Raw genomic sequence first — 12,615 nt, 5'->3', positions numbered from 1 at the left:
TCCTTAACACATCATGGAAATGGTGCTTCCTATCACACATAGAATAAAATATATTCTTCAAGTCAACAAAATTACAAAATTATATTATCATTCTTCAAGAAACATTGCATCACTTCATCCTTATGTGCAACATCCATATTCAAGATAAAACGTAATGCTTCAAAATTCCACATAGGATAGAACAACACAATCTTGCAAAGACAAGTGCCCAAAAATCACAATCAATTTATTTACATCATGTGGGTTTCGGAAATACACCTCCCATGCCATTCGATCACCCCCACCCAAGCTCCAGTAGGATCCACATATTCCTACCCATGTCTCCCACCATAGTGATAACCTGTCTCATGATCCCACATGATCTTGTTTTTACATCAACCCCACTTTGGGGCCTTAAAAGGTGAGTTAGTCAAGGGGTTGGTTAGCTAGTTACTACTCCAACACACTTTTGCAGAAAGTTCACTAATTTTTATAACATGATTTCCTTGACATCAACCAAGATTCCTCCCGATTTCCAAAGAAGAGAACCCAAATACTCAGGTTCTTGTTGACCTTGTTAGACATCCAACACACTCGCCAAGCATTTAGTTCCCTCACCACTTCAAATGGAGGCTCTTCAATTAGATTCATGCACCTAACTAATCCCTTTCTAATCAAGATTAATTAGAGCAATGCTTATCCACATATAAGAGAGGGTTATCATGCCTAATTTCTTTTTTTGCCATAGCTTATTCATCTAGATGACAACACCACTTGAGGGGCTGATTGGATTGAATGGATGCTAGCATACATGAGCACATTTCCAAGACATAAATACTCAAAAAAGGAAGAAGCCAAATTTCATTTACATAAGCTATTTTTTTTCTTCGAGCCTTGAGGTTTGACAAGGAAATGCACTTATACTTACCTCGCATTGCATGTATAAGATACATTTACTAATGGATCATAAGAATTTATGCAAAGGGAACATTGTAAACATTCATTATGATTATATTCGATCCTTAAGATACTTAAGTTGCTTCTTTGTCTTTCAAAGCATTTGAGTTAAAACTATGTATACTCATATATGTTATGGAACATCAACCTTTTGCTTGACTAGATTTTAATACAATGTGAGCATACGAATGTGAGCATCATACGTCGATTGAAGTTGGTGAAATGCTCTTATAGCTAAATTCAGTTATTAAGAAGGTTTTTGCTTCATCTAATTAGGAATCTTGATAATACCAATATTGGATGTAGAGCCTTGGGTATATAAGGTGTTTATATGTGTGTGGATGTGGGGGGAGGTTGTGCACGTGTTCTCTCTCTCTCTCTCTCACACGTGCACATGTATGCACACGCGTGCGCGCAGACACACACACACACACACACACACACACACACACACACACACACACAGACACCCCTCTGATGCTGAGTCCACATGTGCATAACCTAACTATGAGGGTTGAAACAAAGGGCTCAAGTATGAGCACCCTATAATCACTAAGGACATGTTCATAAGCTTCCAATTAGAAACTTATACCTGTGCCACATTGGACCCACTAGCTTTCAAGCAAGAAATGTTTCAGACTTCTTAGATTAGATATGTGCACAAACCACACAAAGCCCAAGAAAACAAATAATGATTGTTAGAAAAAACCAGGTGCCAAAATACCTCTATGCCATCGCTTGTTTGTTCAAGTATGAGCACCTTGTAATAGCTAAGGACATGTTCATAAGCTTCCAATTAGAAACTTATACCTGTGCACATTGGATCCACTAGCTTTCAAGCAAGAAAGGTTTCAGACTTCATTGATTAGACATGTGCACACACCACACAAAAGCCCAAGAAAACAAATATTAGAAAAAGCCAAGGTTTGCGGCTAGAAAAGGTGCCAACATACCATTTATTGCCTTTTTGTCTCTTCCTTCTACCCAATAGTCAATGACTACCATTTATTGCCTTTTTGTCTCTTCCTTCTACCATTTATTGCCTTTTTGTCTCTTCCTTCTACCCAATAGTCAATGACTATTCCAACTTACTGCCCAGCCGCTCTCCACGGGTGTGACTGTTACTATGCCATCGCTCGTTTGTTCAAGAAAAATGTGGTAGCTTATTATATTATATCCAAATTCTAACTTTGGGAGTGGATGTTTGGTGCTACTTGTAAATATGGCGGTGGATGACTGGTGCAATACTACTAGATTTCGACCTAAAATATCTGAACTAATCTAAGAAACTAGGCTATGTGAAGGACATATAGTGCATCATGTACTATTAACTAGTGTAAGCCTAATGGGCACTAGCCTGGACCTAGCACTCATGCCTTCGAAGTGGAGGTGTTGGGGTTAGAATCTACCGAAAGGGCAGGTGTTGGGGTTAGAATCTACCGAAAGGGCATGTGTTGTGAGCCAGTATATATATATATATCTTCTTGCAGACACAGAATCTACCAAAAGGGCATCTGTCACATTCACATCAAAAAAATAAAAACAAATATTTAACTTGTGTAATACATGCATAAATAAGGCCATCTAGCACACTCTCACATCAAAAAATAAAAACAAATATTTAACCTGTGTAATACATGCATAAATAAGGTTACTTCTTAAAAATTTAATCATTTTAAGCTGAACATTGGGAAGAAGAAAAACCTCTCTAAAGTCTCTGGGCTTTACACAACAGGAACTCACAACATGGCTTTGGCTCAGTGCATGCCTGCATTTCGAACGTTGGCAACTCCATGGCCCTCTCCTTCCTTCTCGTCATCTTCATCTCGTGTAAGAATTCTGTTGCCCCCCGCAAACTGTGCCATTCTTTACATAATTATCTTATTCTTCTCTGCAGAGAAGGAAGGCCGTCTCATCACAAAGAAATATTGTCATGGAATTCCAACTGAAACCATTGCCTTTTGACATGGTGAGCTCTCTCTTCTGTATTGTTAACCTTTTATCACAATGGTGTTGTGATTTTGAAAGGCAATCTGGCTATGCATAGAGTGCGCTCACTTCTGCTTTCTTTCTGCAAATTATGGCAGTAATTGAACCAGTTGTCCATGGCTATGTCTAAGCCTATGTCTTTGGCAACATGGTTAGCCATGGCTATGTGTATGCATGGCCTTGGAAGTCATGGATTCATGGCTATGGCTATGCCTTCATGGCTATGGCCTTGTCCATGTCTATGTCTATGTTTATGACCATATGGCTTTGGCAACATGGCTTTAGACACATGGCCGTGGCTTCATGACAATGGCGACAGTGTGAAAAATTTCCTCTCTTTTAAACCTCGTCTCGCCCGACCTCCCACCCACCCTTTCTTCCCCCTTCCTCTGTTTTTTTTTTTTTTTTTTGGCAGAATTGGATAATTTTAATCTTGTGAGGTAATGTGGCTATTGCTGTGGCTTGCTCACAGGATGCCCTGGAACCTCACATGAGTAAACAAACCTTGGAGTTCCACTGGGGGAAGCACCATCGTGCCTATGTGGACAACCTGAACAAACAAGTTGCAGGCACGGATCTAGAGGGAATGCTGCTTGATGAAGTGGTGAAGTTTGGCTACAACAATGGAAACCCTACTGCCTATTTTAACAATGCAGGCCAGGTGATAAACCCCAATGTTTCACCTTGGCTTCAGTGGTAGAAAATTAAACTACAACTTGATTGAATGAATGTGCATGAAAACGAAACCTTTGACATGTTTTTGACATAATAGCATATTGATTTTGATTATGTTGTACCGATTTGACCACCTTTTTTTTTTCAAAGAAACGCATGTTTTTATTTTTTGGAGCACTTGATTATATAGATACTTCTTGGAATAGGCTTGGCCTTATGGAGACTGTATTAGTCTTATGAATTCGCTCAAGGAAAGAGAACTGAAACACACCTCTTGCGCAGCCCAAGGTGTTGGCATATGCTCTCTGCATAGCCTGTGTGGTAGTCCTTGAATGTCATAATGGGATCACATGTGCGTACAAACAATCATGAACTTTCAACCCCTCCCCTTGATTAGCCCTCCTTGCTGACGTGGTGTTTCCATTTCTGTTTGCTCTCCTCAAAATTTTCATATCCGTATCCGGATCCGTTTCCGTTTCCGTTTCCATTTCCGTTTCCCTGTTTCCCTCAACTATGGAAAATAGATTTGCTCCAGCCACATAACCTCTTCCAGCTCTTCCATTCTAGGAGAATGCTTAATAGTTCTTGTTGCTTAGGTTCCAAGAACTTTCTAAATGGGACTTACAGAAGTATTGTAAATATTCCAATGCGATGGTGGCTCCAACTAGAAAGCTACCACATTATTGCTTTATATTGAAAAATGTGAGAGTTAACCCTACCCTTAGATCCGGCCTCCAATCTCACAAATGTAGATAAGAAGAAGATAAAGATTGCTTCTAAAAAGCATGAAACCTAGCATGATATAGTTTGATTAACCACCCATACATATATACCATTAACCTCCGAGTGCCCAATGTGCACTTGACCAGCCACACCTGACTCGGGTGCTCTTTGTGTTTGTTTGGTCCCCTATGCTACACAGCACTCAGTCCCTAGGCATAAAGGTCGTCACTCAAGAACCTTGTCATAATGGACAAGTGTGTACACTTAACACGCTAAGCGGTGATGTGTTGTCCTATGTTGCCATCATGGGTTCCACACTTTTCAACGCTCCGGGTGTTGGGGTTGTAACATTCTCATCCCCTTTTAGGAATCATCATCCTTGATGACAAACATTGGACATACCAAGCTTTCCAAGTTGCATCTCTGAAGGATAAATGTCACAAAACAAGCATGAACCTTACAGAGTATGATATAAGGATCATTTTACTCTTCGTTCCAAAAGCAAACACAATTGATTAGCTCCATCCAATCGATTTCATGCTCCAATTGTTATCAATTATGTTCAATCACTTCCATGTCTTGAGGGTTTTCTCTGAGCCTCTAAATCATTTGTTTGCTTGCAATGTTTAGAAAAAGCGACCATACTACTCGTGCCTACACCTTATTGTTTGGTGCCCATGAATGAGCCTTATCCTTCCTTACATAGATTACAGGTGAGGTGTTCTTAACTTTAAGGGTCGCTGTACACCAGCTTATTGGTTAACAACTTACATGTACACGAGCTTATTGCCCATCATTTCCGGAGAGTGATAGAAACTCAATTCGCTGGTTTTATAAAGCATGTTCTTTTGGACTAACCTTATACAAACTTGCCTCTACTCTTGGGCACTGATGACGTGAGTAGGGATGTCATAGCTTATTATCCACGCTATGCATGATAGAGTTGATGAACCTACACTTCATGTTCGGACAAACATTGGAGTTAACGGTTGCACTTTTGAGTCGAAGTCTTTTTTAAAGTTTAGCTTAATGTTTGGTTCTAGCTCTTAGTGCTTTAGGTCTAGAGTTTACAGTTTTGTGTTTTGCTTTTTTGTGTTTTGTTTTTTGTTTTTTTTGTTTTGTTTTGTTTGTTTGTTTTTGTTTGTGTTTTTTTTTTTGGGTTTTTTTTTTGGTTAATGTCTTAATTAAAAGTCTTCGTTTGATATTATCTTTTGATTTCCTCTCCTTAGTAGCTAGGTTTGTTAGTTTATTTATTTTTGATCTTTCAAATGCTTTGTTTTTGTCTTTGTCCTTTTTCACTATTATTTCTTTCTCAAATCTCTCAATTCGTAAGTTCAGATTTTTCTGACCTTATGAAGGTATATATTACATGTAATCCATTAGTACCAAGTGCTCCGTACTCAAGCTGCTAATTAACTTTAGTCGAATCTCATTTGTAATGCCTTTTTATTTATTTTTAACTAGGTTGTAATGTGACATGAACCCAAAGATTTACATAATTTATAGTTCTAGGCGCATAATGCTATTAATAATATTTGTGCTATACACCCTGCAGATTTTCAAATGAAAACCCCAGAAGTTGGATTTCAGCAAATACATAATACACTGACAGAGACAAGGACAACCTTTATGAAACTCTTTTGGGACTTTGCCTTGCAGGTCTGGAATCACGATTTCTTCTGGCAATCCATTAAACCGGGAGGTGGCAAGAAACCAGAAGGAGAACTGCTTCAGTTGATTGAAAGAGATTTGGGATCATTCGAAGCCTTTGCAGACGAGTTCAAACAGGCTGCTGCCACACAGTTTGGTTCTGGCTGGGTGTGGCTTGTGGGCAAGTGTCTTTACAAACTTTGATCATTTGTTGGGAAATATGCAAAAACTTTTTATTTGATGGACCTTAGATATTCTTGTTGTGTCCTCATAGTGCCCTTTTTGTTTGCAGCCAAGGCCACGGATCCCCTTGTTGAAAACAAATTTGCCAAACTTGTGATTGAGAAGACTCCCAATGCATTAAACCCTCTCATCTTAGGCCACATTGTAAGCATTTTCTACACTCATAGCTCATTATGTAGTGTTTGCTACGAGCCATTAGGCAACTAATGGACATTCAAAGTTTGTAACTATTGGTTACCACTATAATAGCATAGAACTCTTGGGCCTTCACACCACATGCTTCGTGTGTCCCTGTGACCTGTGTGCCACCATCCGTCAGGTGTTCTTGGTAGTCCGCATAGGTCTGTAGTAATGGACCCGGCCCTCAAATTCTGATAGTTTGTTAAATAATCGAATAAAGCATGTTCATTTATTTGCACCTTGTGTATGTTACATACCATGCATATCCCGACTTGTCTGCACTCCCTTGTCAAATTCACACCTGTCTGTCTCTACATGCAGCCTCTGTGAGTAGATGTGTAGAATGGGTTGAGAGGGGCTTATAGATTCTAGCAAGTAAGCCAATTTGCATCTATCTGTGTTTTATGTGCAGCATGATCTGCATCATGCACACTTGTGCTAGTTGGCTAGGCAGCCTAGTATTTGCTCATTATGGGCACTTCGCTTCATTCTAATAGTCTTTCTCTTGAGATAAGGGCTTTCAGCATGGATTGATTCCTTTACTAAACCCTTATACCTTATCCATATACCTAAACCTGCAGTTGCTCTTGGGTGCAGGCAATGGGAATAGGAATGCCTTCGCATAAAGTCTATACTAGGCATAAACTAGCTGAAGCTTTGTGAATAGAGTCTCATGAGTCAAGGTTGCACTCTCCTTATTGAAATATACTTGCTAGTGGATGTTTATGCTTGCAACTTGACCTTCAAAGTGGAAGCGTTATTGCTGTACGCGTGTTTTCTCGCAGCTGATTGGAATGTGTTACAAGTGTGGTTGAGTTTCAACTTCTTCTGATACTTTCATGGTGTTGTTGTGTACAGCCACTTCTTACCATCGATGTCTGGGAGGTAATGGCGGGATCAATCCTATGCTTTTTTTACAAGCACATCAAGCCTGTGTAATTGTTATTTGCCTAACTTTGTCACTACTGAGTTTATTGTTTGTCACTTGCAGCATGCATACTACCTTGATTTCCAAGTAAGTAGATCCCAAACACCACACAACCACAACACACCCCACACAACACCAACACCCTCCCCCCCCCCCCCCCCCCCCCCCCCACACACACACACACACACACGCACACCCTCAAAAAAATGTTCTTCCCTTCTTCTCTGCTTGCATCCTTGTCCTCCTTTTGCTTTTAAACAGCTAAACAAAAAGTATGTACTCCATGGTTGTAATGTCTTTATATGTGGAGCTTAATTACTATGTCCCCTGCAGAACCGACGGCCCGATTACATCTCAACTTTCGTCAACGAGCTCATATCATGGGAGATGGTTGCTGCAAGGCTTGAGCGGGCTAAAGCATTTTTGAATTTCTATGACCCTGTTATTCCTGAGGCCTAACTAACTAGATTGCGATCCTTTAAGGCTCTGTCTCAAAAGTTGTGCAGAAAACTTAAAGGGCTTAGTTTGAGTGGTTTAAGCAATGGCAGATGAGTGAATGATAAAGCAACTAAATGTTGCAAGGCCCGACAATGGCAGGAATGGCTCAGTTTTGAAGGGTTCAATTTTGTGTAAATCTTTAGTTGTTGGTGGTCCAGCTGTAAAGACTGATCTCTTGATAGCAGGATGTACAAATGCAAAGATGAATGTTATAGCCCAATGCAAGTAACAACTTACAAGGACTATCATTAACAATTCAATTTGTAGATTGTGTGATGTATAATATGCATGTAATGACAAAAGTGCATACTGCATGAAATTTAATGCCTAGTGTGGCAGTAGTGCCTGTGCACACTCACAAGGTGTGCTTGGATTCATCTGTGCATGTGCGTGGTTGTCAGATGCATAATATCCATAAGCATGAACGTATTTGATGGTTCATCACACCGAAATCTCCTGCACTTGCCAACAGGTCTGTGAGTGTTAGATGCATAATATCCATGGTATGAATGTATTTAATGCTTCATTACACCAAAATTTACTGCATATGCCAAGAAGTCTGTGGGGCCAACAAGTGCTTGTGGTTTCAGATGCATGATATCCATAAGCATGAATGTATTCGATGCTTCATCACACCAAACTTTACTGCACATGCCAATAAGTGTGTATGGCCAGCAAGTGTGTGGGTTTCAGATGCATAATAAGCATAAGCATGAATGTATTTGATGCTTAATCACACAAATTTACTGCACATGTCAATCTACATGGGAAAATGCTTAGGAGTGTGCAAGGAGTTTGGTAATGTATGAGTTGCAATGATACTTTCTAGTGAGATTGATGTTTTGGATTTCCAAGTAAATTGAAGGGTTGGCAGGGCTATGTTATTCTAAAGTAGATGCACGGTGACCTAAATCCTTTTGTTGTTCGGGTTCCAAATAAGTGGAAGGGTGGGGGATGGCCATATTGTGAAAGAAAGAGTTTATGCATAGTGATGATACTGTGCATGTGATATCAGAAACGAGGTGAGCAGAGGACAATGAAGAATCATCACATTGCTTGTTTGATCTGTGGCAGCCACTCTGCATGTAATTTGTTGGTCTTGCATTGACCTATTCGCACCCACATTGAGGGGTATTAAGGCCTTTGCCCAACAATATGGCTACTTTTTGATTGGGTTTAATGGTATTGAAACCCAAGGAAAGCAACATGACCTCCATGTGTAAAAACATTTAATAAAGTAGATGGTAATGAATTGAATTTTTTGAAAGACAGTTGCATTTGCACTTTGTTATAGCTCCTCACGCCATTGAGAATCTGAATAAAAATGATGAATATTGTCATTCAGAATTCAAAATGAAGAAATCAATAACTTGAAATGAGTTATTTTGTGCATAAAATAAAAAATTAAGAAACACTATAATTTCTCACCTTGTAGTGTTATCAAAGAGATGTTTACTTGCTTTGGCTTCACGTTTTGGCATATCAATAGTCCCTCGGAAATTGAATTCACTTAATCTCGGCCCTTCAATTGATATTAAAATTAGAGAATCAATGTTTCTTGCATTCAATTGATTTTGCAACTTGTTTTTTATTAGGTAGTGTCTTAGACAAGAGATCTACTAGTGGCTTTACATTCTCTCTTTTTTAGGAGCATTGTTTATGATCTAGAGAATCAAGAAGCAACCAATGGTTGCATTGTTGAGTATAGAGGCCAAGTTCAAGGGTGTTGTTATAGTGACATGTTAGGTAGCTTGGTTGTACAAGCTACTTATAGATATGGATGAGCCATGAGGGAGAAGGTTATAGCATGTGATGTGGATTTGGTTTATGTCAACAAAGAGGATTAGGTGGCTGCCATCTTCACGAAGGCATTGGATACATAAAAGTTTCACGAGTTTAGAAGACTGCTTAGAGTGCAAGGTATAGAGTTGACTTCAAGGAGAGGTGTTGAGATATCAAGCTCAACTAGCATATGTATGGATGGCACACCGGGATGACACCTTTGCACTTATCATGGTCGGTGAGATTATGTAAAATGTCACTAGTGGTTTACAGGATGATACCTTCTCACTTATGCCACTATCATGGTTGGTGAGATTATTGGTGAAATGTCGCGTGAAATGTAGCTAGTGGTTTACATGCTTATGATAACCACTTTGGCGTACTTATAGCGCTAGTTCATATAGTCAAGTTTACACTATGGACTATGTATGACATAGTTCTAGCGTTAGCTCATATAGTCGGATTCACACTGGATCGTGTATGTTTGAGTAGTTGAGGACTTTCCCATATAGTATGCACTGTTATCTTTTATGTTATGGTTATAGAGAAGTAAAGAAGAAAGAAGAAAATTCAGCCATTTATCTCTCGTGTGCTTGTCTACTCTTATGTGTGTGTGTGAAGAAGATTGCTTTGTAAAAGGAGCTCAAGCTCACTCTCTTTCTCGAATTCTTCTCAATAAGATAGTTCCTCATCTTGATGGAGTTTTACTTTTTTATGATCAAAGTGCAAAAGGGAACCCTTGTGGATCTTATGTCAAGAATTCTAAATAGGGAGCCAACCACATGCATTGATGATGGTCTTTCGAATGCTTTCCTGATAGCTGTTGCGCCAGAATGGAGTGATGAGATTTCATAGTATCTTGTATATGTTTTTCTTGAGGATCATCCATTGTGAAAAGATAAGACATGTCAATTTATTAAGTTTGCAACACCCTATACAAGCTTGTAAAGGATGGTGTTCTAAGCAGATGTGTGCAAGAAGATGAGTTTCTAAAAGAATCTCACTCATTGGAATTGCAAGAAGATACTTTGCAAGCAAAGCTAGTGCAATGTTCTTCAAGCAAGTTTATTGTGACCCCCTATGTTTAATGATGTCATTAAATTTGTCAATGATCGTCGATGTGGCATAAGCTACATGTACTTATTGATGAATTCTCTCACCTTCCTATTTACTTGTTTGAGATTCCACCAGTCATCCCACACATGAAACACTTCACTTTTTTGGAAAGATATTCCATTTATTTCAACAAACATTCATTTGTATTACCCTTCGAGCAAGCTTGTGCTTGGCAGATATATGCAGTCAAGAAATCACGTGGCCAAGAAATTGATGATTGCATGAACTCTATAGTATCACTCTACTCAAAGAGAGTCATTAGAAAGATCCATGCTAGAAATCCTATAAGAGGAATTATGTGCAATATTGCACGTGTGCCACATTCATAAGGTGAGTTATATAAGTAGACAAATGTTTAATAAAAAGTTGTAAAAAAGTGGAAGAAAGTCTTCATAGTACAAAGAGGATTTTGGTTGTGCAATACTGCACGAGCCACATTCAGAAGGTAGATTATTTAAGTAGATAAATGGTTAATAAAAAGGCATAAAAAACATAATAGTGGAAGCAAAATCTTCATAACCCAAAGCATTAAATTGCAGAAAGAAGTGGAGAGTAAATAGTATTATTGCTTTCAAAATTTGATTGCAAACTAATGGCTCCGCCCAACCGTGTGCTTTAGGGTAAGGAGCTTTAATAGTGATCTAGATAGACTCTGGACGGATAATGCCTTGCTTACAAGAGCGTTTAATGAGCTCGATGAGATGAAAACAAAGATTGCCAAACTAGTCTATATAGTGAGTAAGTATTTTGAAGGTGATGGCATGAATGTTACCATTTGAACCAAATTGGATGGCATGACCATAACTATGATCCTAGACGGGGGAGCATGAGTGAGCATCACCACCAAAATACATGTGGTGAAGATGGGGGAGGAAGCCCTTGAACCTTCAAACATTGTCCTTAAATTAGGAACACCCATAGGAATTTTGAAAGAGGCAAACGTAATATCGTGTAGCTTGACCTATGAACATGTTGGAGATGTGCCATTGTCTATGCAGGATGGCAAAGTGAAGTACCTTGTTTCCACAAAACCTGGTCTTTCAAGGTTCTTCATCTCCATGAACATACATTTTTAAATTAGCCGATGGCAACTTAGGGACACTCATAGGAATTTTGCAAAAGGTTGAAGTAATGTCGTGTGCCCCGACCTATGAACATACTTTTTTTGGTATGGGGCTCTTGAATAAAGTAAAGAATTCTAGTTTCTCAAATGAAGGGTTGAATATAAAAAATAGACCAAAGTTTTAAAGATGAGAAGGAGAATATTTGGAAAATCTTACCTTATGGTTAACCCTTGTGTAGGATTAATATTAGATTATAAAGACTATGGACTTTGTGGATGAGCCTCATCCCCAAGGGAAGGATTGTCTTGTCCAAATCCTAACCCTTGGGTTAAGGATTAATGTTAGATAGTAAAGACTATGGACTTTATGGTGGAGCCTCATCCCAAGGGAAGGATTGTCTTGTCTAAATTACAGTGGTTTACTTGCCAAAGTTGTTGATACTTGCTTACTAGATTATGTTTGAACATGAAGCAATATTTTCCAAATTACTCAATGTGATATGGTACTATGTGGCATAGTGATTGCCTGTGAAGGTACCTCATAGGTTGGACATTTACCATGTGGTTGTCACATTCGTTAGGTACTTCACACAATGGCATTCTTTTGATGACCTAACGTATCTTGGACGAATATGGGTCCCTTCCTTGTGTGTGCCTTGATGAGGCATGTGTGTCGAGGATTCGAGATGATGATGGAGCATGTTGTTGTTGGATGAATCTTACTCGAGTATATCTCTGCACACAATTGTGTGTATGTGCGGAGAGAGAGAGAGAGAGAGAGAGAGAGAGAGAGAGAGAGAGAGAGATTTGACACTAGTAGCAGTGACAAATA

General features: G+C 39.1%; 1 protein-coding gene across 4 annotated transcripts; it reads left to right on the top strand.

Moving 5' to 3' along the window:
- The first annotated feature begins 2,611 nt into the window (after positions 1-2,611).
- FSD1 (Fe superoxide dismutase 1) lies at positions 2,612-8,077 on the top strand. Of its 4 annotated transcripts, XM_086813582.1 has the most exons (8): positions 2,612-2,766; positions 2,834-2,905; positions 3,398-3,586; positions 5,983-6,154; positions 6,266-6,360; positions 7,255-7,281; positions 7,388-7,411; positions 7,658-8,077. In XM_086813582.1, exons 1-8 carry the CDS (start codon positions 2,683-2,685, stop codon positions 7,781-7,783), a joined length of 789 nt encoding a protein of 262 aa, XP_086669708.1. In that variant the 5' UTR covers positions 2,612-2,682; the 3' UTR covers positions 7,784-8,077. The 4 variants fall into 4 exon arrangements, with proteins under 4 accessions (XP_086669708.1, XP_086669710.1, XP_086669709.1 ...); XM_086813584.1 differs by lacking the exon at positions 2,834-2,905; XM_086813583.1 differs by lacking the exon at positions 7,388-7,411 and having other exon boundaries at positions 7,255-7,331.
- The last annotated feature ends 4,538 nt before the right edge of the window (positions 8,078-12,615 follow it).

This window comes from Cibotium barometz, chromosome 19 (genome assembly GCF_041138505.1).
Source record: "Cibotium barometz isolate CiBa-2024 chromosome 19, ASM4113850v1, whole genome shotgun sequence".
NCBI classification, from domain to species: Eukaryota; Viridiplantae; Streptophyta; class Polypodiopsida; order Cyatheales; family Cibotiaceae; genus Cibotium; species Cibotium barometz.
The sequence above is the reverse complement of the archived record's forward strand: the minus strand, read 5'-3'. Positions and strand labels throughout refer to the sequence as shown.

Coding starts and splice junctions, on each gene's coding strand:
- FSD1 (XM_086813582.1), top strand. CDS start 2,683: ATGGCTTTGGCTCAGTGCATGCCTGCATTTCGAACGTTGGCAACTCCA. Junction 6,361..7,254: donor CTCTCATCTTAGGCCACATT/GTAAGCATTTTC, acceptor TGTTGTGTACAG/CCACTTCTTACCATCGATGT. Junction 7,282..7,387: donor TTACCATCGATGTCTGGGAG/GTAATGGCGGGA, acceptor TGTCACTTGCAG/CATGCATACTACCTTGATTT.